We start from the raw sequence: 26,062 nt of genomic DNA, 5'->3' as shown, positions 1-26,062 counted from the left end.
CGCACCCTTGTTCCTTTGAGATTGATTAGATCCCAATATTTCTTTTTGGACCATAACCAATTCACGTGGTCTGGCCATCAGATGGGCCCAAATCAGAAAGCTAATAGTGAGAAGCATTAGACTAATCCATGCTGCTTAGGAGCAGGTAAGCCACACGCGACCAACGACTTTAGTCCACTACCAAACAACGCTAAGAAAAGGAGATTCGTTTAGTCACATCAGCGTGGTTTAAGGTTTGATTAATACATGATTAAGTTCTTAATTAAGATTCTTAAACCGAGCGCCGCATTTCTTCTTCACCACGTTAACGGCACCGTTTCAAACGTCAGGGATAAGGACTAACGTAGTCACGACCGTGGACCGGAAGGACAACAACCGTTCTTTCACTTGACGCGTGTCGTCGCGACGGACTCGAAGGAAGGATTTTAATTCGATTTTGGAAAAAATATTTGGAGTCCGTCTCTGGAAAAGGTAAAGCACATTAGCTTCCCTCCTTGCTTTTTTATTTTCCCTCTCTTTTTCTCTCTCTTTCTCGTCCAGTTTCTCTTTCACTCGCATTCGCTGTCTCTCTCGCTTGCTTTCACTTGAGGATTTTGGTCTTCCGTTTCGAACATTCGCTCGAGATCTCGTTGACAAGATGAGGTAAGATTTCTTCTTTTTTACTCTAATTTCTTCGAGCTGATATTCTCTTTGGAGTAAGCGTTTCAGCATGCAACACCGTTTCTTTGACCTCGTTTTGCTTCTTTGATTATTGAGTCGAGTCTGTTTGTTACCCTTTTTTATTTTTTTAATATACTATTGTTGTTTGTTTCTTCTTCTTCTTCTTTCCGATTTTCATTTACGATTCTTGAGGCTCTTCATCCTGGATACTCACTTTATGTAAACTTGGATGATTGCACCATAATATTGTGGTTGCATAATTTCAGTTCGTTGCTTGAATTAATGGAGAATTTTCAGTTTGCAGTACTTGCTTTCTTGGAGTGCAACTTGGTCGTCGTGTTGGGCATTCCAATTTTGAAGGGGCCCGGACTTCAGTCTGAGCCTCATTTAATTAACAATTTTAAAATCCGGCAACCCGATTTGCGCAACTTATAGCACGTGGAATTTAATTTGTCTTTGTGTTTACATTGTTGTGATTAGATTCTGAGTGTTCGTTTCCTTCTTTACTTCGGATTGTATTTATGCATCCTCGTAATTATTTAGTTTTTTAGATTTATCTGGTGTTGTAGCATGCGTGTGTTCAGATGTTTCCTTTGTAATGGGTGCAGTTTTGGTACATAGAGTAATAGTCATGGCGATGATGGTGAGAATGACCATAGTGTGTGGTCTTAAATTGAATTTTGCCCTGCTTGTTTATTTGGTGAAGTATGTGGTGTTCCTAAATTGGTAGCACTTAAGCTATGCAGATGTAACCATAACATACATAGCCTACGTTGAAGTGGGATCTACATGGCAGGGCTCATCATGCACAATCCCACCTTGGACAGTGGGATGCTTATGTTCCAGCGTTGCCATGGTATTTTCAGACCTGGTTTTGGAGCCCGGACTTGCGTTTGACAACTGTCTGCTCTAGCCCTTCCCACCCAAAAAAGCAAAAGATGGTGGATATCTGATATTACCTATAATAGCTGCCGAAATGTTATTCTTGCTGATGATGAAAATGACGGCTGCAATGATGTATGTATATAAACTGATAATTACATTGATAATCATTATCATCACTAATCTCGTATATTTCATGATGTGTTATTGTCAATTTGTCATCAGATGCATGCAACTGTTGGAATTGGATGCCACGGTTACTGTCCCCTTAGATGTGAACTGTTGCATGTGGTTTGTGCATGGGTGGAGACTTTAGAGCAAGCAACAGTTATATGCATGAAATAGGTGTTGAATGATACAAAAAATGTAAACAACCTCTCAGAAAAATGTCCTACCTTTGTCTTGAAAAATTGGGAAAACAACTATAGCTGGTGCCTTTTGAATGTATGGTAATATACTAATATTGTATTCCTTAAAATCCTCTTTTTAGGTGTTACAATGTTATATTACTATTTGCAGAAAAGGTCCAAGAAGTACAAAATTTTACATGAATAATACCAACAAATCAAACATAAAAGAGCATTAGTTTTCTAGAGGTATAAAACTTCAGCAAGCAAGCAAAACTTGGCGAGGAGCCCCTGTTTTAATTTCTAATGCTATTTCTGGGAGAAAAGAAGAAAGAACAACTTTTCTTCTCTGTTATTCCATACAAATTGGGGGGCAGAAAACGGGCTAAGACCTTATTCTATTCTCCATGGATGAGAGAGAAAGAGAGATTAGGAGCATAGCAGCTAGACTGCTAGAGGGGGGGAGAAAGAGGAAGAGATGGAGCACTGAATGGTAAGCTGTATTTTAATTAACTTGCCAAAAATTCCAGGGACAAATATCTTATTCCAGAAATTTAAGGCAATACTACAGATTCTAATTTCTGGAACAATGTCTAACCCACAAAATTGGAAAGAGCTGGAATCCTCTCTTATATTCATTAAGGAAGTGGAGAAAGTTCCCAACTCAGTTAGATGTTTTATTAGTCAAAAGTGTTGGAACCAGGTTCTGGTTTCGAAGGTGTTTGCCAAGCTGAAAGGGGGCTTGTTTGGGGTGGGTCCCAACAAAGTGGTGAAAAATTCCAAGAGTTGAACTAAAAGAAGTAAAGAAGACATCAATCAAGCAACTAAATCTTCAAAGTAGGGCTGTAGGGCTGCACTGTTCACTTGTTCAAAGTCTGTGTGGATGTCTTTTGGTGTGCTTTGGGGTTGAAGGAAACGCCAGGGGCTTAGTTGGAATACATGTTTTTCTGTGAAATGTTATGGTTGGGTAGTGGTGTAAGTTAATTTGGTTGAAGTGTCTTGGTTTCAGTTTGTAAGTGGGATACCTGGATACCTGGGTATCCATAAAAAAAAGTGGGCTACCTGGGGATGTTGACTTTGGGATGGAACTTGTCAGGTTTGCTTATCACGTAATGTTTTCTTTGTTCTTTTGATATTTTTCATTTCCCTTCAAAAGAAAAAAGAAGAGAAAGAGTCTTGATGTATGAAGTGGCAGTGGCTCTTGGTTGAAGGTTGCCTTTCCACACTTGGAAGTTATCACCTCCTTCCATGATTTCTTTTGTGTTTACTATAACTTTACAGCCCTTGCCAGGTAGTTCTGTAAATGAATGTAGGTGTAATGGTTTACTGAAAGAAAACCTTCAAGTATGTGTAATGAGAGTAGAGCTGTCCTTTTCCCCTTTTGGTTTTGGGTGTGTTGCATTGTTGGAGAGAAGAACAAGCTCTTTCCACATGGAAACGATTTAAGCTGGAAAATAGAAGGATATATTAATATCGGATGTCATTAATGAGTTGCTTATCATTTGCTTGTCTATGATCAGTTTGAATTCTTATATTTCATTTATCAATGAACTTCTTTTGTATCATTAGCTTTTTATTAGTGTATGATAATCAAATGCATAATTACTTGCTGTTGCAGTGGAGTTCTTTTGATGCACATGGCAGAAATTCCTTTTTATGGATGTTGAATGTTGATGCATTCCCCTTCATTGTGGTTCTGTTTTGTAATCACCAACGTGACTGACGTTTAGAAGAAATGTTGGGAAGTTGGCAAAAGAATTGTGGATCTGGGAGCATGGTGGATGTACCGGGAGACAGCTTCATGACTCCAAGTGGAGTTGTTCAGGTATGAAGTCTCTTACATAAGGGCGAAAAATCTCTTCTCTGAATTAGTATGCGGATACAAACTTCATCTGGTTTTCAGTGTTTGACTAGGCTATTTGGACCACATCATATCTATTTTATGAAAAATATTTCTTTGTTTCTTTTCAGAAGCTTCCAACATTTCTTTTAGCTTTTTTTGTTTATAATGTTGAATGGTACTCAATCAAGTTAGTATTTTATGACCTAATGAAATATTGTGGAATAGTGTGTGATAAAAATTGTGCTGTTAGTGTTCAAGATTCTTTTCTAACCTCATCCTTTTTTGTCCATTTTCTTTTATGTTTTAGATTTCTTTTCCTTAAATCTTAGAAAAGAATCTATATTTTCTAATGCTCTGCTAATGGAACCTTTTTCCAAGGCTTGATTTGATTCAATGTGGTGGGTAACACGTGTTAAAGGCCGGGCCATTATATGAGATATTCTGGGCAATATACTCAATGGCTTCTTTTGTTTTTTCTTCACTATCCATCTAGCTCATGTAGGGTGCCCTCTTTCAGCAAGTAAAAACTTGTCTAGTAAGACTGCAATCAGTCCTAGTTTTAATGTAAAATAAACAAGAAAGAAAGCTGAGAATAAAAGAAGAAGAAGAAGAGAAGAAGATGGGAAGGAGAAGAGAGAATATGAAGAGGTCACCTTTTACTTTGCAAGGTGACAGTTGTTTCTTTTGGTTTTATCTAATGAAAGTTACCGTTTTCTATAAAAAAAAAGAGAGAATATGAAGAGGAGACAATCAAAGAAGAGTGTAGGTCATAACTAAGATTGGCGCCCCACTCAACTATTTATATTAATGGTTTAAAACAGGGTAAAAACCAGAATTACCCATACTGCTTACATAAGCTAAAAGATAACAGAAAATAACTACCAACTACCAACTAAGCAACATAAACAGACATACAGCAGTGGGGACCACATTATTGTTCTACATCTCTACATAAAAAGTTTGTCAATATTTAGCTTCATAAGTCATTATTCATTTACCTTTAGATCAAAAGTTGGTTTGCTTTTGGCCTTATAATTAATTTTCATTTCCAAATCAAGTCAACTGTGTTGGCAAGAGTTGTATAAATGTACCACTGTTTGACTTTTGGATTTCTTAGGTTGCTGTTAAGCTGAAACTTGGAGGAGAGCTACTACATCTTGCCCATGAACAAGTGTATGGACCTTATCTTAAGCCCATAGATGAGACCCATCACAATTGGCCCATCTTTAAATATAGAATATTGACAACTAGCATGGGGCCAATGGCCAATTTCATTTTCTAGATTCTTTTTTTAGTCTCTTTCTAAATTGAACTTTTATGGGGGCTGATTTGGGTATGCCCTAAACCGGTTACATCCCTAGTGGAAAGATGAATTTCATTCCTGCTTATTAAAATCAATAAAAAAGAAATTGTGCAACCATTGTCTAAGAAACAATGTCCAATGGGTGGAGAAGAATTTGTGAGGAGCTTTTTTTGAACTTTAAACTATATAAAGTGCCGAGAGTTCTCTTTCTCTAGGAGAGGACAGTTCTTTGCTCCCTGAAATCATTAATGAAGAGTTGGGATGAATTATGAATATAGAAGCTTGCTGTGAATATAGAGGTCCTTGATGAAGTTTGTTTTGTTTTGTGGGTGTTTTTGGTAATATAATTATTTGGTGGAGGTTTCTTGCATTTGTTGTTGGATAAATGGTTGTTATACATTGTGTCTTTTACTCTTTTTATTCTAAATGTAGGAGGTGTCACTATGGGGTGCTTGGGCTGCAAGGCGCGTATAGCCCTTGTGTACTCTTCTTTTTTTTTCCATTTTAATGAATATTCTTTAACCATAAAAAAACAATCCAGGACCCTGGAAGTACAAGCATACCTTGAGAAAAATAAGACATCTTGCAAGGGAACTGAAAACCACTTTCATTTGGATGTAAAGATTAGCAAATGGTATGGCATACACATTAGCAAGAGACAATGTTACCAGGGATTTGTGTATCGAGGGGTCATGTCATTCACAGGGAAGCTGAATGATGCATGTAGTCAAAGAAGATGGGTTAGGTAGCTAGGCTAGCTTAAATCTTTAGAGACAGGGATAGTGAGGGCTGGATTGTAATTTTGCTTTCTTGTTGTACCATTCATTTTTTATTATTTTACTCTGTACATACTTGTTGTACTATAAGGACATAAGTGTCCTTTTACATTTCATTACTATAAATATCCCTTTCTTGGTGTGGTCAACTTATTAGACACACCCTAAATCTACTGTCCTTTGTCTAGTACGAACTGCACTGACATGGTATCAGAGCAGGTTTAATTCTCATGGTTTTTAATTTCAGACTTTATTCTCCTATATTCAGCATCAGTTTGGGTCTATCTCTCTACCTTTTTCGAACTGGCATATGCTTCTTTCTGACTGTTCTGATCAAGACAAGAAATCTGGATTTCCTGGGCTGGTATGCCACTCAGGTTAGTAGTTTGGGGTTTTCTTTCAAGTGGTCGATTTATTTGCTCTAAAAATCTAGATCTGGTGTCGCCTTAGGCTGTTCCTTGAGTCCTAAAAATTTGGTGAAGATTGGAATTGATTTGCTAGGGTTTTGATCCCTCCCTTTGTTTGGTTCATTTGTGAACCTTCCTTTTTTGGACTGTGAACAGATTTTTGCTGGTTTTCAGCCTGTTAGGGAGGACTGTTTTCTTCCTCCTATTTCTTATTATGGCATCTAAAAGAGGTGATGTTCTTCCTATTGAGTTTGATGGAACCAACTAAGGCAGTTCCATTTTCAGTTTTATGTTGAGGGAAAGGGGGGTTGTGGGGCTATATCGATGGAACCACCACTATGCCTGAAGTAACTGATGTAGGTCTGCAGACTTGGAAGAATAACAATGCCCAGATTGCATCTTGGATCTTGAGCTCAGTCACTATAGATGTACTATCCCTATGAGGGGTCTCCGACTCTTTGGACAGCCAAGGAGATGTATGAATACCTAGAAGAAGGTTTATCAATAGTCTAACATCTCACGACAATATCAGATTGAAACTTAGATATTTTCCTACAGCTAGGGTGATAGGAAAAATTCAGGAATACTATGTAGGGTTCGTCAAATCTTTGACAGAATATGAGCTTATTCACATGGGTGAAATGTCCTCATCTTGTTGAATCAAGACTCTGAATGAACATTTTGACAAAAGGAAAGTAATGCATTTTTTGATGCATCTTCGACCTAAGTATGGGGTAATAAGATCAAGGATTCTATGTAGAGACACGTACCATCTCTTGATACTATTTTGGGTGAATTACTTATAAGTTCAAACCAAAGGACTTATCCAAGGTGCAGTGTTACGAATGCAAAGAGTTTGGACATGTGATATCCCATTGTAGGAAGAAGAATACGTATACTTACTGCAAGAAATTTGGGCACATTATCATTAAATGCCCCACAAGACCACCTAAAGGAAATCAATTTGGTGGGAGAAAGAATCATCACAAGGTTTACTAGACTTTGGTTGAGGGATTAGATGATGCTTCATCTTCCACATCTTAGATCAAGAATGATACTACAAATGTTATGACTGAAGAGAAAATTTGGCAGCTGATGTCCTTGGCAATTTCCTTTGCATTCTTTGCTTTCGGCTTGTCTGGTAAGTGTACCTACTATTGTTCTTCTCTTAGTCATCTATGGATCATAGATTCTGGTGCTTCCAATCACATGATGGGAGATACATGTGGTCTGTCATCTTATTCTCTCCCTTCTAACAATCACATTGTTATAGCTAATGGTGAGAAACTTGATATTGTAGGTTGTAATGATCTCACCTTATCTACCTCTTGCTTTTCCCCCTTCAATTTACCACAAACCTTATTTATTCCTAGACTTACCATCAATTTAATAGTTGTTGAACATGGTCATACAATCACCTTCTCACCTGGTGGTTGTTTGATATGGGACAAGTGCATTGGGGAGGTGAAGGGGAAGGGGGCATAGACTAGGATGTCTATTTGCTCTAGAATTTGAGAATTGTGATGAGCATAATCTAGTTCTTTAGATTATTCTCTCTTTACATCTCAGCGTTCTCAGGGTATCACATTGTTGCTTTTATGTTGATGTCATTCTTATAACTGGAGATGATTAGGATGGTATACATTAGCTCAAGAATCTTCTCAGCCAATCCTTTAAGATGAAAGGTCTAGGACCAATTACATAATTCTTGGGTTGGAAGTTTATCACAATTCCAGTGGCTACTTCCTTGGTGAGTAGAAATATGCCACAAACCTAGTCAACCTTGCTCACCTCATGGACACGAAGATAGTTGATACCCTATTGGAAGTCAATTTGAAGTTGAGTAAGGATGATGGTCCTCTCTTAGAAGATGCCACCTTGTATCGTCAGCTTGTGGGCAGTCTTATCTACCTCACAATGACACACCCAAACATCTCATATGCAGTCTAGATTGTAAGTCAATTTGTCTCTAACCCGCATCAACCTCACATGACAACTATACACCGTACTATCAAATATGTCAGGGGGATTGTTTCCTATGGTGTGTTCTTCTCCTCCACCTCATCACTTGAGTTATCTTCTTATGTTGATGTCAATTAGGTTGGTTGTTCGTATACTAGGATATCTACCATTGGGTGGTGCATATTTCTTGGTGACTCTCTTATAGTGATTTCAAAGGCGTTCTCGAGGCATGCCTAAGCGCACAAGCGAGGCACATTTTAGAGTAGGTGCCTCACCTAGGTCCTAGGCACATCACTTTTAAAAGGCGCTGATGCACCTTGCGCCTTAGCTCAGGCGTGCACCTTTTGAAAATTTTATGCCTTTTTGCTTTTTTTTGGACCTAGCAGCTAGGTCGGTGAACCCCCTATTTTCTAATGTTGTTCATTCGTTCATCTTAATAAAATATCTTCTTAAAAGGCACTTAAAATTATAAAATCATTATTTTTGTATGGAAATTAAGAATTTATGACCCTAACATGGGCTTGTTTGGGCTTGCCTCGAGGGGTGTGGCACAAAAGGCAGCTCGTAGAATCAGGAATGTCATATACTTTACATCACATTAGCTACTTTAAGTAATGCAATTGAGGAAAAAAACAGATTGTGGGTTTTACATACTTGAAAATGTTTTATATGTTTGATTTTATTTTTAAATTTTCATTTGAATATGCTTTACATGTTATGTTTATGCATTTTAGTTTTAGTTTTAAAATGTAAGTTTTATATTTTTTATTAATATTATGTTATAATATATTTTTTTGATTTTTTGGCATCTTTTTTGAATTTTCTGACCTCTTTTTTTTTATTATTTTTTTACCTTTTTTTTGTATTTTATGCCTTGCTTCAAAAAGGTGCATGCCTCGGGTGCAAATTGGCCCTTGCGCCTTTTTTGTGCCTGGGTGCAAAAGGCGCTGTAGTGAGACTATTTGGCTCCAGTTGCTCCTACATGATCTTAATATTGCTCAGTCTTCTCTTGTTCTTCTACCGGCTGACAATCTAAGTGCCATCAAGACTGCTTCTAATCTTGTCTTCCATGAAAGGATGAAGCACATTGAAGTGGATTGTCACTTCATAATAAATCTCCTTATTGCTGGCAACATTTCATTGCCTCATGTCTCTTATACTCTTCAATTGGCATATATTTTTACAAAGGCTATGACTAGGGCTCGGCATTCCTTTCTCATTGGCAAACTGATGGTAGTGCCTCTACATCAGTTTGAGGGTTGAATTGTAATTTTACTTTCTTATTGTACCATTCATTTTCTATTATTTTACTCTGTACATACTTATTGTACTATAAAAACAGAAGTGTCCTTATACATTTCATTAATATAAAGAGCCCTTTCTTGGTGTGGTTGACTTATTAGACACACCCCAAATCTGCTATCCTTTCTCTAGTATGAACTGCACTGACAAAACCAAACTATGGGGTGCTTGGCATAACCTGTTTTGTATATATTACCTGTTCTCTTTTGGAGATTAATGAAGATGCTCCTGTACTATGTTTACACCTTTGATGTTGCTTTAGCTTTCAATTTTTCTGCTTGTTATTAATATACTCTTTATTTTCTTTCCTTTTGAACGACTTTTTCATTGTGCTTCTGACGTTCTAGGTGGAAGGAGATGGATCCTATTTTGCTGCCACAGAAGAGGAGCTGGAGGTTGAGCATTTATTAGCAGAGCCAAGAAATGATAAAATTTTAGTGGATGGCATCTTATGCTTCAACTCAGGGAGTCCAGTGGAGTGCTTAGCAATTGATGATTTTCCATGTGCTGCTGATTTTGGTCATATGAAAACTGATACTGGTAGTAGTCTTATCAATTGAAGATTTTCCATATTTGTGATGTTCCCTTTTCACAGAACCCCATTTTTTATTCTCACTTGGTTTGTGCTATAATCCACATTTTTCTTTTGCATATTTTTAGCTATTTTCACTATGTATATCCTTTATACTGTTTTTTTTTTATTGTTAATGGTCAAGTTTTTATTGGTTGTGATGCGAAGAACGAATTAAATACATCAATGTGTTGAGCACCCCTTTGTGTTAGCTATTCACCCTTTGTTTTGGCCATTGCATAACCCAAGTTATTTGCTGATTTTTGGACCCATTTGAAAGTAGAGGATTTTTGTTTTCTGTCTATGTTTCCCCTCTTGTATTGCAATGTTATAGAACCTTTAGAGAGTTGCTAATCATTTTGTTTGGGGATAAATCAGTAAAGAGGGATATTCCAATGAATTTTGTCATAATACTGCCACAATTGTCAGATGGATGGTGCAGATGTTGCATTATTAATGGGTGCTTTGCTTTATGTTCAAGAAACTTCATACTAGGTTCTCTTAACACTCTAGAATTTTTCACTCATTATGAAATGAGGCTTGGTTGGTATTAATTACATTTCTTGAACTATGTTGCCAAGATGAATTAATGGCTACCATAGTTGTCAATGCATTTTGACAATAAGGACTCTTTTTTGGTGGGGGGGGGTGCCTTGTACCTTGTTGTAGTTTTTTCCTCGTGAGCTTGCCACAAATTTAGGTGTAATTCACCTATGGTATCCTGATACTTGCACAGTATTGTTATGGATACTTCAAATTTTTAGTGTATATTCTATATCAAGCAGCTTGTATGGCCATGTCCTTGCCACAAGTGATTAAAAGAGAATCATTAGTTAACAGTTTTCATTCAGAGAGCCATAAAATGTTTGTAGGGCAAACCACAGCAGCGAGTAGGCTTTGCCATGGAAAGGCCTTTTCCTTCTCTTCCAGTTTTGGTGAATACTGAAATACAGAGCATGATCTCTGTTTCTTTTCCTGTTTTAATTCTCTTGTCTTTCTAATTGAACCAGAATAGTGCCTCTTCATTTTTTGTCTTTTTTCCTGCAGCTCATTCAAACATGGAATCTCTGCCTCTCTCTCATAGCATGATCTCTCTCTGGCAGAATTAGGGTTATCCTAGTTGCCACTTCAACTATTAAAACAGATTTTGTCATATAAAACTTTGGTAAAAAGTATGGTTAACTAGTGTTTAAGTAAGAAAATGATTGTCTAAGTGGTGATCAAGTAGGCAAAGACATCTTGTCATTTGTTACCTAGCTTTTGCCATAGTGCCTCAGCAACTGTGGTGTCTACTTCTCCACTATTTGTCTTGCTTATGATATTTAGGTTTTTCTTTTGTGTATAATGACATTGGTATTTGTTTTTTAATTGCTTCATTAATTTAGGTACGGTATTTTTATGTGATTAATTTTCAGGTATGCTGGACAAATATGCTTCCGAGGAGCAGAGAGATGAGTCAAAGTTTGAAGTACGCTTATCATATTACTTTTTTATATTATGAGCTAAAATATTGTTAGATCTATTATTCTGGCACTATTGGTAATTCATCAGTCACTTTTAAGTTGAAAAGTTGAATTTGTCAAATTTCTGTCTTTGGGAAGTCAATTTGAGGTAAGAAAAGTTTGCAACTGCACTGTTTGTGTGCCAACCTAATTGCTGTTATAGGATTGGCTGAAGCTTGATTGAAGCTAATGATCAACCATGTTGCTTTACCTGATCCTATGGGTTAGAAGGCTAAAGGTGGGAAAAACAAAGCAATTGCACATGAAGTGATTACAAAGCAATTGCTCTACTTTTATCTGGGGTTTCCCAGTTAAAAAATCTGGACTAGATCCATTCCCCCAAAGATTGTTTTTTTTTTTTTGGTTGGGAAGTCTACTATGGTAAGATTAATGCTTTCAAAAACCTGCAAAGGAAGAGACCAAATTGGTGTGTTCCTTGTAAAGCACCGAATGAGGATTGTTACCACTTACTGACTCTTGTTCCTTTGTTGCAACTTTATGGATTTGGATTTTTGTGTTGTTTGAGTGTAGGTGAACCTATTAGTTTGTTGTTTAGTTTGTCTACTATTGGATGGCACGCAAAGAGGGGGAAAATTATGTGGAAGTGCATTAGAGCAACTATCTTGTGGATTGTTTGGGAAGAAAGGAACACCAGAATTTTTTTCTGAAAAGGAAAGAAGCTTTTCAGAAGTTAAAGATTGTGTTTTGACAAGGGCAAGTCAGTGGATGAAAATATTAAACCTTTTCGATACCTATTCCTTTGATGACCTATGGAGCAGTTGGTTAGTAGTGGTTAATACTTCCACCAGGAAGAACAGATTTGTGGTAGAATGGATGCCACTTGGGGAGGGGTTTATTAAGCTGAACTTTGATGGGAGTGGCCGAGGTAACCCTGGACCTTCGGGCATAGGAGTTTTTGAGAAATAAAGATAGTAGTATCATCTCTTTATATTCAGGTCCTGTGGGTCTGGGAGACTTTATAAGGGCTGAACTGCTTGCTACTGTACAAGGAATCCAGCTTACAAACCAGCTAGAGATAGAGAATTTGCTTATTGAAGGGGACTCTCATGTGGTTGTGGGATGGTTGCTGAATCTGGATTTTGTGATCTGGGGCTATAGAGATCTTCTTAAAAAAGATAAGTGGCTAACAAAGAATATGACAGTTAATGGGTAGGCAGATCAGCAAACTCGATGGCTGACTCACTTGCTAATTGGGATTCTTTATTTTGGGCTACCGTGTAACTTATGTTCATTTGAATTTGTAATTCTGTGATCAACAATCAATCTTAAAGGAAAGGTTGCATCTTGTGCCTTTCCTTGGGTTGCCTATAACTTTTATCTGTTGGTTTAATAAAACTTATACTCATTTATCAAAAAAAAACAGTACTAAGTTTCATTCCTCATCAAGAAAAAAATGTTGACCACGAGTGTGACCATTGTGACCGGTTCAAGTATTGGATATTTTATCAGAGTAGTTACAACATAGACCCTAGTTCTGGACAGCTCCAAACTAAATCAGAGAAAGAAGTTCCTTATTTTGCTAAACTGTTGCAGCTACATTAGCACTTCTTGGGACTACAAACCATAGTAACACATGAATACACAAACACTAGCCCTGCCACTCGGTGCTGTGAATTTTATCTATACATGCAAAAGGATTTTCTTTTACCAAAATTTCTCATCCTCCTCCAAGCCTTATTCCAACTATATGGGGTCGACTACATTAATTCTATTTTGCCATTCTTTCCTATTTAATGCCATATCCATTGTTAAATTATTGGTGCTAAAATCATTTTGTACTACTACCCATGTCCTTTTAAACCTATTCCTAGCCCTTCTAGCCCATTTAACTTGCAACAAATCACTTCTTACAGATGTTGTTGATGGTCTTCTATGCACATGGGCGAACCATCTTAGTCTACACTGTCTCATACTCTCATTTTATCACCTATTGTAACTACTCCTAGGTTCCTTTGAATGACTTCATTTTTTATCCTATCCCCTCTAGTTTTTGCAATCATCCGTCTCAGCATACACATTTCTGCCACTCAGTTTTTTTGGATATGTTTTTTTGATAGATATTTTGGATATGTTTTTTTTTTTTTTTTTTCTTGATTGCTCTAACTCTCTGCCATACAGCACCGCTGGCCTTACAACTATTTTATAGATTTTTCCTTTTAATCTAAGTGGTACTCGCCTATCACATAAAACTCCTGATGCACCTGTCCAATTTGCCAATCTTGCTCTAATTTTACGGGTATCATCTCATCAACAAAGGTCACAATTGAGTTATATTTAGCTTACCAAATTTCTAACCCATAAAATTTAAGAATTCATAAATTAAATTTTTAAAAGTTCAAAAAGAAAGTCTGAGGATGCTATATTAACACAAAGTCACAAACTAAAGTCAACTCAACTAAGAGTCATATCAATTGCTTAAAGTCTGTTGCATGGTTCATATTTTGCCATTTCACCTGCCTAGGAACATATCTTCTGTTTCTGTTAAGTCTAGAAGAGTTTTCTTTATTACAATCATTGCCCTTCTGATTCTGTCTTTGTTGTCTAAACCTGCACCAATTTTTTTTTCCCATTGTACTAGGGCGTCCACTGGTTGTTGATGTATGTGACTAAAACATCTGCACTTGACCTTTTGTCTTGTTATTCATCTATTGCTGTTGTGCTTACCCCCCAAGGTTAACAAAACATGCATTTATATCCTGGTTTTATACATTGCAGTCTCATGACTTTCCATGGTTGGTCATTTGTTTTTCTATCAATAACATGATCAACATAATTTTGTTGATATTGAAAAGAAAGTGGATTCATGCTGTTACCATTAGCTAATTGGTAATTGCTTCTAAGAAAATATGTAATATTTAAATACTGATAAAAAATATGTAATACTTGGTACATGCTGAAACTATGGGTTGATTTGTAGTGTCTTTATGGTGTTGTAGAAAATAGATGTTCAATGTAATGCTTGGGGTTACCATTACTGGAACCACCGTGTCTTTACCATAAGGTCCATAACCCTGCAAATTGGGGTTTCAAGCAGTGGAACAATATCATAGTTAAAACCTTTCTGCTCCCTCATCTTCACTTTTTGGTCATGACTAGTGCTTTGCTTGTTTAGACCCCCTCCCCCCAATTATGTCCTTTATAGTCTGTAGATGGTATTTTTAAATTGTTGCACACTTACCAATTAGATGGTATTTTGGAGTTCAATTTCCTTTTGAATGTATCCTCTTTGAACTATTATTCTTGTTGAAAGTGTTAGAGTAACCTCATTAAACATTTGCTAGGAACGGAGTTTTCTTTTCAAGGATGAACATTGCTACTTGCACAAATGAATTCCTAAGGGTGGAGTTTTTTTCTGTGAGGTGAATGTTCTTGTGTTCATCTATAATGAGGGCACTAGCCTTTGTTTGATGTTTGAGTTCAACTATGTACACCATTGCTTGGTTGGTTTGTTGCCTTTCATTAAAATGTTAATGTATGACAAGAAAGTATATTTAAACAGGGTGATTGAGAAATCCGGATGGGAAAGGCGCTGGGGTCTTATATTTAAATTTAGGGGGGGGATGCAAGAAAAACATTTTTGAAGTTAGAACAAAGGGAGAGATTGAGAAAAGAGTAGTTTGATGCTGAGTAGGCTAGATGGTCAACGAGTGAATTATATTTTCAAGAAAAAGTTAGAAGTGATGAAAATTTGAAGATATGTAGCCTCTAGGATAGGGCCATAAGTTCAAGAATTTTAGTAATGTCAGTGTTTCCTTTTGAAGAGCTTTAAAGTGCAGACTGTAAAAAAAGAGTTTAGAAATTAGAAGTGCAGAATGTAACCTTTTTGTTTGTTATATTCAATTGGGAGTTATGGATTTGATTATGTTGGGGTTGTTGCTATTGAGGAGGATGGTTAGGGTGTTTGTCTGTTTTCGGTGATGTCTTATCACCTATTCTTGTATTTTCTTTCTTTCTTTTTATTTTAATGATTAAGAAAATGTTAATGCATGTTAAGGTGCTGTCATGCATTTTTGTATTCCAAATCAAATATTGGATGTCATTTGGATGCACTTAGTGTTTATTTTATTTTTATTTATAAATGTTCTTCAGACTTGGAAGTTGCAATTTTGTTTTTGGAACTTTACTTGTTACACATGGAAACATTACATGCATGCACACCCATCCTCTTAGTCTTGTTGTTCGAATGCATCGCTCTATTACATCTTTGTCCTTTGGTTGATCAGCTCCTGTTTCAGGCCCTACTTTTAATTTGGGAGAAAACACTTATCTGAGGTCATATTTCACTATATATTGATGTTGTCTTGATAAGGTTGATGTATTTGTAGTTTCTTGATGGAATGTTGCATGGCATTGAAGAGGGAGATCTTCATATACCAAATAGCCTCTCTACCCCGTGTGATGATTTCCTTTTGGGTAAGTGTTGTTGTGATCATATACATATGGATTGAAAATTGATTATAGTTCAATTTCTGTTAGGATCTGCTTATTCTATGATCTACATTGTTATTTTATCGTCATAAATATTTTTCCTTTTTTACTTTGTACAGATACTGAATATGATGACGAAATTCCTGATCTGGACTATGGTTCATGCAAAGGAGCTAATGTTGTAAACTTGGGGCTGGAAAGTCAACCCTCATGCTTGAGTGAGAAGAAGAGGGGTAGTCAGATATCAGAGTCTTCAACAGTGACATTACCAGTCCAAGAATCGACATCTGATCAAAATGAATCATTACTTGACAGGATGACAATTCGTGAACTTCAGGAAGCTTTTAGGACTACATTTGGACGGGAAACATCTGTAAAGGACAAGCAGTGGCTTAAGCGCCGTATCTCATTTGGTTTAGAGAATCTTGTTGAATTTGAGAATGTATCAAGCCTACTGGAAAGTGGAACATCTTCCAATGAGAATGAAGTTGACATGATTGTAACATCTAGTAATGATTCGTGTGGAAAAATGCCAAGTCTTTGCACGAGTATGCTGGGAAACATGGCTAAACCCCTACGCCAAGATGTGGAAAGGAAAAATCTGGCTACTGAGAATGATTTGATGACTGTTACTCCTGAGGCTGGAAAAGTGGGATTGGGTTTGGGTGATAGAGGTCTGCTTGTAACCCCAAAGAGATTACGCAAGCCTACTCGGAGGTACATTGAAGAATCATCAGACCTTGAACCAAGGTATTCTAATGGAAGATTAGAAGCTCCTACAGGTTCTAGGGATAAGATTTTGCGAGCTAAATCCCATAACCAGAATAACCAGAAACGATTTGGAACAATGTCATTGGTATGTAGGCAGGATTATCTTGGGGGAACAGGTATTCAAGTTCCATTTGGTCTTCGGGTGCGGAAGGGACGACCAAAGAAGAATACATTTTTGGTAAGGAAAATTTTCATGTTATTTGCTTGTTGGAGATCTCCTCTACCTTACATCTTGTTGTTATGAAGATTGAAGATGCTACTAGGTTGGTCCTTTAGCATTTTGGTCAATCTGATGTAATAAGGGTCCATTTGGTAACAGCTGAAATGGGTGAACTGAATGACTTGTTGCTTTGGCTTTATGTGGATAATATAATTAAAATACAATAATTGAGGGTATAACAATCAACCCAACTTCAGTTTCAGCCGTTAAGGAGTGTGTAACCTCCTGAACAACTTATTCACCAAAAGACAAAGTAACTAGTTGTTCAGTTCAGCCAATTCAACTGTTTTCAAATGGCTGGTGAACCTTTTTACATTCTTGTAGCAATAGTTTAGGGAACTTCCATGCATTGCTTCTGGAAATGCTGTTTATTTATAATTCAATCAGTCCAATCAAGCAGCCTTTTGATGCTGAGAGGGTCTCTTGCCTGAGTTACTTGTTAGAGATGTCAACATGTGAGGTCTGAATTGGCAGATATATTCACATATGCTGCACCCTATTATATGCATCATTATCAGGGTCATGGTAACTGATAGTTAAATTAAAAAGGCATAAAAACAGGTTAATGATAAATTTAACCATTTACCTTTAATAAATTTCAAATTGTGTACGCTTGTGCATTTGTTGAATGCTTACTCCGTGAACATAATGCATCCTCAGTCATTAAGCAGTGGGTGTTGAGTCCTCTTATTGATTAGATTCAATCTTTTGGATCCAAGCATAATTGTTAGGGGACTAGGGTTTTGATATATTAGCATGGCAATTGGAGATGGTGAACTGAATTCTTTTTGGATCAATAACATAATCAAAATGATTTTATTAATAAAAAAAAGTAGCGAGTAAAAAAATGTAGGCTTGTCCCAAGAGGAAAAAAAAGACCAGGGGAAAAGCCTCTGGTGTTGGAAAGCAAACAATTATGGTAAAATGAAGCTGAAACAAGTCTGGGAGAGATGTTCACTAGTAGAGCTCAATTTTTACCCCCTTACCCTTTGAAACTGATATCTTCAATCTTCCAAGTCCAGTAATTGGGTGAGTGCTGGAAATGGAAGAGCTATGGCTCTAGAATCCTGGTGGAACCCCGCCAAGGGGGAATGCATACACATACACCCTTTTCTTTCTATCTAAATAAGTGAGACCAAGTATGCACATCCTTTCTCTTCCCTGATTCAAGCAGGAATGAGTGGTGGAAGTCCATATTCTTTCAGTATAGGGCAATAGCATCATGAACCTTGTCTCAGACTGTCATAGAATCTTCAAATAACAAAATGAAAAAAAAACATGAACAGTTTTATTTTTTATTATTTCTTAACAGAGGGCTTATATGAAATTAGGTTTGTCCTTTTTGCATTCAATGGTCCTATGGTGGGTAGTCCTGTGATTCGGATTTGGATCTGTCGTCATCTTTGACATCCTCTTGCTTCTTGGTGCTGATTGTTTTAAGCTTTTGCCACTGCAACCATCTCAATGTTCTAATCTCATTTCATCCGTTAGGACAAAAAAATGTTGGTCTCTATTTGCACTTGTTGATCTGCCTTTGGAGGCAGAGCAAACATTTGCATCATTATTTATCAAAAAAAAAAAACATTTTCATCATTAGTGCTGAAAATATTTGTCTCTGATATTGGGCCGGTATTCTCCATTTTTCTCTGGAATTTGTTGTTTGACCTGCTGACCTCAAATAATTGGGATTAAGGCTGAGCTGTGTTGATTTTGTTGTTTAATCTGGCTTTGCACCATTTCCCTTACGCACATTGGTCTATTTTTTGGTCCTTGTTCATCTCATTTCTAACAGCATCTCATCCTCAAAATTTTATAGTATCAATAAATCTGGTTCAACCAATCTGAAGTGGATATTCTATAATACAGCTACAAGTTATCTAAGGACAAGGAGTCTGAGAGCACCGTCTCTTATTTCATGTTTTGGCCCTTCCAAGGTCCAGGATTCTGCAGTGAGCAACAATCAGAGCTAAGCTTTTGGGTTGAGGCTGGGATGGGGTTTGGTTGGTTGATGAGTCCAAATAGGAGTTTTCACAATATTGGTGGTGGACTGGTGGGTGGGCCAAGCAAATAGTACTGCATGGATATGGATATGATATTCAGATTTCAAGGTGTCTTGGAATCTGACTTAACAAGATGAAAAGACAACAGGTCTTAGACATGTCTAAATAACTATTAAAATAGCCATTTTTTAACATTATATTACCTATAGTTAAAAGGTTTAAAGTTAATTGTTGTTAGTTAATAATATTTTATAAAAAAAGTGTCGTTCATTATGTACATTAGCTGCTCAATTATGTCATATAAGCAAGGAAAGAAAGGGAAACGTTACATGAAGGTGTCCTTTAAATCCATTGGGTTTTGGAATCTGATGTGTATCTGACACTAAAAGTCTGAAACTTCATCCTCGAAAAGGTTCCATGCAGCACTTCAAAGCAGTTGAGTGCTTAATCTTATCAAACAGTAAATCAAGTATCCTAAAAAATCTTAAATATTTGATCAGTAGAAAGATCTATATGTTGCCGAAAGTTTAACTGTTAATACTTTTTTGCTTATAGATGCACCTTTTCCATAATCACTTTTTTATGTATATTGTGTCAAATTGATTTTTCAGTTGTTCCACTTAGAAATCTTTAATCATCAATACATTTCTCAGGGATGTGAATCTGAGAATGAGATGCAGGACAGGCTGCCCTCAGTTCCTAACAGGAATTCTTACATTGAAACTTCTCCCTCTGAATCACAAGATGATATGTCAGATGATAATGTCACTACAAATAGAAGTGGAAAAGCTGGGGTTCGGAGAAAACATCATAGGCTATGGACTCTTTCTGAGGTGATGAAATTGATTGATGGAGTTTCCCAGTATGGAGTTGGAAGATGGACAGAAATAAAGAGGCTCTTGTTCTCTTCATCTGCTTATCGCACATCTGTTGATCTCAAGGTAGTTTAAATACTATGGGTCCGTTTGGTTCACAATTGGAATCGGAATCAAAATCCCTCGGAATTGTCTGTTCCCGTATTCTGTTTGGTTCAGACAGGAATTGGAGTAAGCTGGAATGGGATTTCGTTCCCAAGGAAGGGGGAGGGAATGACCATTCCCTCAAATGGGGGAATGCCATTCCACCAGGAATGGGAATGGGATTCCTATTCCTCCCAACCAAACAGTAGGAATCAGATTGACCCATTCCAATTCCGATTCCAGACCTCTAATCCTGCAAACAAACGGGTCCTATATATTTATTTATTTATATTTCCTTCATTAAGTGTTCATGACTTGAGCACTATACAGGACAAATGGCGAAACCTTTTACGGGCTAGCTGTGCTCAGATGCAGAGTAAGAGAGAGGTTAGTATTCTGGTTGGTTTTCTTTTGGTTTATTCTCTTTCTTCAGAAGAGACGTTGTGGTGGTTTTGAGCAAGGTTCAAAAAATACTGAGTATTTTCAGTATTGGTTGACTTTGAAGTTTGAACCTTGGTTTTGGGTGATGAAGGTTGTGATATGTGTGTAAGTACTACTTAAACATGATGGCTTTACTGTTACGTAATTTTTAAACCATTATATTATTGAGTTAAGGAAATGTATAAGACAACATGAAATAATGAAAATAATCTTATGTTTGTTACATGCAGTTGGTGGTCTAGGAATTTGAGTACATGGTGAACATAAGTTTCCATTTCTAAGTTGACTAACATATGAGCTTGTATCTGCTACCACAAGGACACTACCCACACATACCCACCAGACACTACAGGCGTGCATTGGTAGCATCTTCCCATGAATGGCAACTGAGATGTTCCTGATGTGAGTATGTAGTGTCTTGTACGTAGGCAGATCCGGACTTCTAGCATACTTAAAGAATGCCTTACCAAATTATACATCAGCTATATAAATCCTCCTTTATATTCTATTCCTAATTCATGATCATGGGGGCTTATAAAAAATTTTTGTTTTGGATACTATCCTTCACAAACCCCCTCCTTTACTGAGGCCTACAACCTACAATTTGTGCTGAGCTTAATGCAAGCAGGGTTGACTGGCACTGGAATTAGTTATTTAAGTTATCTAGGATAGCTATTAAGTGCTATTTTTTTTTCATTGAGAGGTGTCTTTTTTCTATAAATATACACACAGGTCTACCTGTTTATTTTGATTGGAATTTAGTGATTTGGATCCATGTTTTTTTTAGCATCTTGTGCTCCTTGATGTTTTCAAAGATGTGTTATCTGGCTTATTGGCGTGTATTCAATCCTGAATTAGAACTTGAAAATGAAATGCTAAAGACTTCTAAGGTCTTTGTGATTTTGTTGAGATCGGAATTTGTAATCACAAAGTTGGTCCTTACTGTCCTCACAACACTTGCAGCCATCCATTGGGAACATCTCCACACTTGTATGTTTTCCCTTCATTCATGGGAAGACGTTCCCAATGCACGACTGCATGTGTTGTGAGGACAAAATCACAATTCGATTTTGTTGGAAGTTTGATGCTAAAGTTCTATACAAGGTTTGTTTTATTCTGTTGGAAGTTAGATTTTAAAGACTATTCAAGAATTTGGTCCCTAGGATGATGAGTGAGAAAAGAAAATTCATTGGATATGTTTTCTCAAAATGCTGTTTGGTTCATCAGGAAACATATGCGTGGAAGAAGGGTTTGAGGTTTAAATAAAATAACAGGATTTTTGTTTGCAATAAGGTGTGGTTTCTAAATAGGGAAGGCTTGGCTTGGAAGATAGATGGCCCAAGAATAAAATGATTAAGAGTGAGGAAATGATGTTTGTATGAAATGGTTGTATTTGATGTTTATGTGTTTTGTGCAAAATGATGGCCTACTTTAAGGAAAATAATTACTATAAAATACAATAAATAAATTTATAGGTTTTAGAAAACAAAAGTTGGAGATTTAGCTTATTTACCTTGAAAATAATCTTAAACAAAAAGGTGATGCACGTCAAACTATTGTGAAGGAAAAAAGTTTACTGAGCTACGAAACATGTTTTCTGTCAATTGGAGTTCAGTGGTCCCATGATAATGATGCATTCTCATCCATTACATGATTAAGTTGAACATACCTCTCACTAAAGGATCCTTTGATTATTTATTATTAACTGGAGTTTCATCAATGATCTCCATATTTCAAAAGTTTGGTTATTAGATTGTACTAAATGCCTAATGAATGATTGATAAAGCATGTTCTAGTAATTGATCCAAAAAAAAAAAATAAAGCATGTTCTAGTATAGATTACTGCAAAGCAAACCCATCACCTGAATTTGTCAAAAGAATTATAAATTTGAAAGTTTTCCTTTTTTTCTGAATGATATTGAGAATGGTCATTTTAATAGAACTATTTGTGGAAATAATTCAAGCACAATGATGGCTAGAGTCATGCAAGTTTACATAGAAAATCCCCTTACATTAAAGGGAAAAACATGGGACATTCTCCAAAATCTCTACCATGTAAGGACAATGGAAGTTAACATATTTTAGTCTCAACTAGAGACTACAACATCAAGAGCAAAAAACCTCTTAGATTAAAATACCAACCCCTCACCAAAAAAATAGTGGATTACAATTTTCAATAAAGAGATAGGGTAGAAACTCTAGCCAAATGGGTGAAAAAACCTCTAAAATACCCTTGGATGACTGAAAGAAATGAAATCCTTGTGCATCCAACAAGAAGAGTGTGAAGAACATACTCAGAAGATACTTTTTTCCTCTTCTACAAAACCTTCTCTTTCAAACTTATCTCCTCTCAATACTTTGGAGAGCAAAACAACCTCATCATTACCAGAACCTCTCTTTCTTCTCTTGGTCAAGAGGCTGACTATAAAGAATCTAACAATTTGTTTGGCTTGCCCCAGAAACTAAGCCAATACACATACCTTGTCTCTTTTTGCCCAAGTGGCAGCCCCTTATCTTCATGATACGGGATTCCCCAACAGAAGGCAATGGAAATTGCATACTTAAAGCTTTTCTAATTCTATGTTCTTACCTTATTTTTTTGGTATTACATATTACACTATTGTGAAAAAACCCAGAAATACAAATTTGAATGGTGCAAAGAAAATGAAGTAAAACAGATATAAATAGAAGCAAAACAGAGCACACCCAGATTTACATGGTTCGGCTTATAGCCTATGTCCATTGGTGATGGAGCAGAAATCCACTATAGAAAAACAGCATTGGAGGATATGATAGTTGAGCAACCTCTTCAGCTCTTCTCTTCTCAGAAGACCCTAAACTCTATTACTCCCAAGCTATCATTCTTTAACTTGCTATCTATGTTCTCATACACGCCAAAGATTACATAATAGAGAAAGCCCTAAGAACATAGCATAACATGTTCTGGTCAGACCTATAAGCTAAAAATGTAACAGGTCCATACTGCACTCTGCCTCCACCACAGACCACTGAAATTTTTCCTTTGGGTTTTTCTCCACAAATACGAGTTAGGTCATATGGAGTGGGCCATGACAAGAATTCTAGGCACAACTCAACATACCCATTACTGGGGGATTAAAGGGTTGGGGACAGAGCAAGGTTCTTGTGAGGTCCACTGTCCTTATCACGTAGAGTCTGCAGTTATGTGATTTTGATCCTGTGCCCCCATAGGAGGAACGCTGAGTGATCATCTCAGCTTTTGAGTAGTTATCTACCCACATGGTAGGTTTCTACAAGTTCCTTAAAATTTTGTTCTTTATCTTTTTTGTATGTTCAGGAATCAGGATTCAACTTCATGTATGGGAAACACATTATGATTTCTCATTTTTTTGGAGCAACCAGAATTTCATAGTTTTCTGGCTGTGATTGTTCCATTTGCTAAAGTATTAAATTGTCTATGCTGTATGTTGTCTGAGAAAAACCTTAAGTTTATCCTTTGATGTATCACACTCACCATGGGCTGCATGTATAGCATCTGTGGGTACCATTGCTACTTCTACTAAAGTTTGCAGTTATGGCAAACTCTTCTGGATTTTGACCGATATAATTGACAAACCCCAGCTAAAAGGGTTCTTTGGCCATCCGTTCAGTTTGGATTCACACCTTAGGGACCTCTGTCAGCGGGGTTAATTGGATAGTTAGAATGTTACTTTCAGTGGGAAATTGAAAGTGGGCCTTGACACAATGGTTAGGTTGCTCCATTGTGACCTGGGGGTTCAAATCTTGGAAACAGCTTCTCTGTATGTGCAGGGGTAAGGCTGCCACATCTATCCCTCTCCAGACCCCATATTGGTAGGAAATTCTTGGAATCAATTTATTGGTATCGTTGTTACCTTGAAAGAAATATTAGTTAAGTTCTGTTAACCCATAGTAACTAGGTGTCGAATATTTATGCTGATATTCTTGATGGGCATTGAACTGGGGACACATCCAAAATTAGTAATTATATTTAAAGAGAGTTCTTTGATTTGTGAATTCTTTCATACATTCTTTTATCCATAGGGCTTAGTTTGGAAAGAGTACAAATACAAATTTGTAGAGTGCAAAACCTTATATTTTGTGTTATTTTGTATGTGTTTGCACTGTACATATTTGTATTTGTACTCTTTCCAAACTGAGCCTAGATGACTTAATATTGAAGTCGCTGTTACCCATGAACATTTTGTGAATGGATAGAACTTTGTACGTTTGTTATTCATTTATGTCTGAGAGCTTGGTATTCATTTATGTTGAATAAGAGGAAGGAGGAAAACCATATATAGGCTGCCCCTTGAGAAATTGTGTATCTACACTGGTATTTTAATTAATTTAACTGGACATTAGCTCTTATATTTTTCTGTTTGCCTGCTACCTTAGAGACCCCAAATCGATGTTCAGTAAATAGAATTTTAGGTTGTGGGTACATCTAACACGAATGCTATGAGTTTGTGATTACAAGGTGTATGGATCTTTTCCATCGCGGCTTAATGTTCTGAAAAAAACGAGTACATATTAAAACTTGCATTTAATGATTTCGTATCTCTTCTTTACCTGTGATGAATGTGATTGTCTGATTGAGCATAGTTGGCAGCATAGTCAAAATACATCTAGTAAAGGTTCTGTTGGTGGAAAATAAAGGTTCATTTATGGGAAATTAATTGGTCCTGTTAAAATCTTTTTTGTATCAGTCATGTACTTGGCAGCACGTCGTCATGTTATTTAACTCCTGTTGTTGGTAGTTTTACTTAAATGTGAATGCTTAAGCCAGATGATTATTATGCAGGTTGAGCATGGGCGAAAGCATGCTTATCGTTCCATACCCCCATCTGTTCTGCGGCGTGTTAGTGAACTTGCTATCATCTATCCATACCCTAGGGAGCGTAAAACCAAGTCATCAGTGGGAAGATCGTACCCAGGAAAGGTTTTATCTTGAAGTAGTCAGAACACCCTCGTGTTGGCCACAATGAAAGGGTCAAATCAAATACGCCGGGGTTCCATCTGGAAAGCTTCCACTCTGTTCTCTTTCATGTACAGATTTCTAATTTCTAACATGTGCTCACTTCTCTAATTTGCCGACAATAGTGGTTGCAGAAATCAGAATGAGGTGAATGTTGTACAAATAAATGGCACCTAGTTTTTAATCCAAAGCAGGGAAAAGCTGAATTTGCTTCTGATTTGGCATGCTTGGTCGATGTGAAAGGGCGTTTTTTAAAAATTCAATTCAGTCTTCACTAATATTGACCCAGGTCTATCCCCATACAGGATTTGGTCCGTCTGTCCATGGTTGAGTTCATCCGTAATTCCATGAAGTGTCATCTGTTATGCATTTCCACTCTAGCTAATTACCGTGCTTTGCTAGATGTCATACATTGTCCCTCAATTCCAAAAGGATTCGGTTCCCCCGATCTATTGAATTTAGCAATTTGCGGTCATCTCAACTATTGGATGCTTAACTGCTTATTATCGAGTCAACAAGGCCAGGGGGCAGGGACCAGGGTCTTTGGGTTGGGATGGTGGCAACGACCATGGCATATAGAATGCACAAGGAATAAGGCCAAGGTCAGCAGAGCGTTTTATGAATTTTCCAATGAAAAAACGGAAGCGAGTAAATGCTACTATACCAGTAAAGGAGAACCGTCAATTGGATGT

At 36.9% G+C, this 26,062-nt stretch overlaps 1 protein-coding gene across 4 annotated transcripts; it reads left to right on the top strand.

The window, feature by feature from the left end:
- The first annotated feature begins 483 nt into the window (after positions 1–483).
- Positions 484–25,585, top strand: LOC104595064 (uncharacterized). Of its 4 annotated transcripts, XR_734825.3 has the most exons (10): positions 484–642; positions 3,508–3,714; positions 9,830–10,022; positions 11,469–11,521; positions 15,902–15,989; positions 16,124–16,953; positions 19,649–19,936; positions 20,285–20,341; positions 20,626–20,797; positions 25,197–25,337. XR_734825.3 is itself a non-coding variant. In XM_010255628.3 (9 exons), the coding sequence occupies exons 2-9, from the start codon at positions 3,625–3,627 to the stop codon at positions 25,344–25,346; spliced, it is 1,749 nt and encodes a 582-aa protein (XP_010253930.1). In that variant the 5' UTR covers positions 484–642; positions 3,508–3,624; the 3' UTR covers positions 25,347–25,585. The 4 variants fall into 4 exon arrangements, 3 of the variants coding, with proteins under 3 accessions (XP_010253930.1, XP_019052927.1, XP_088754510.1); XM_010255628.3 differs by lacking the exon at positions 20,626–20,797 and having other exon boundaries at positions 25,197–25,585; XM_088898384.1 differs by lacking the exons at positions 484–642; positions 20,626–20,797 and adding an exon at positions 1,448–1,677 and having other exon boundaries at positions 25,197–25,585.
- Positions 25,586–26,062: the final 477 nt, after the last annotated feature.

This window comes from Nelumbo nucifera, chromosome 2, assembly GCF_055504915.1.
Source record: "Nelumbo nucifera cultivar China Antique chromosome 2, China Antique-T2T, whole genome shotgun sequence".
In the NCBI taxonomy this organism is placed as follows: domain Eukaryota; kingdom Viridiplantae; phylum Streptophyta; class Magnoliopsida; order Proteales; family Nelumbonaceae; genus Nelumbo; species Nelumbo nucifera.
This window is presented reverse-complemented; position numbering and strand designations above follow the sequence as displayed.

What these genes read in the sequence shown, in the direction of transcription:
- LOC104595064 (XM_010255628.3), top strand. Translation starts at nt 3,625, where the DNA reads ATGTTGGGAAGTTGGCAAAAGAATTGTGGATCTGGGAGCATGGTGGAT. An exon ending in GTGTGATGATTTCCTTTTGG is followed by an intron (nt 15,990 to 16,123) that starts GTAAGTGTTGTT and finishes TACTTTGTACAG; the next exon opens with ATACTGAATATGATGACGAA. An exon ending in AGATGCAGAGTAAGAGAGAG is followed by an intron (nt 20,342 to 25,196) that starts GTTAGTATTCTG and finishes ATTATTATGCAG; the next exon opens with GTTGAGCATGGGCGAAAGCA.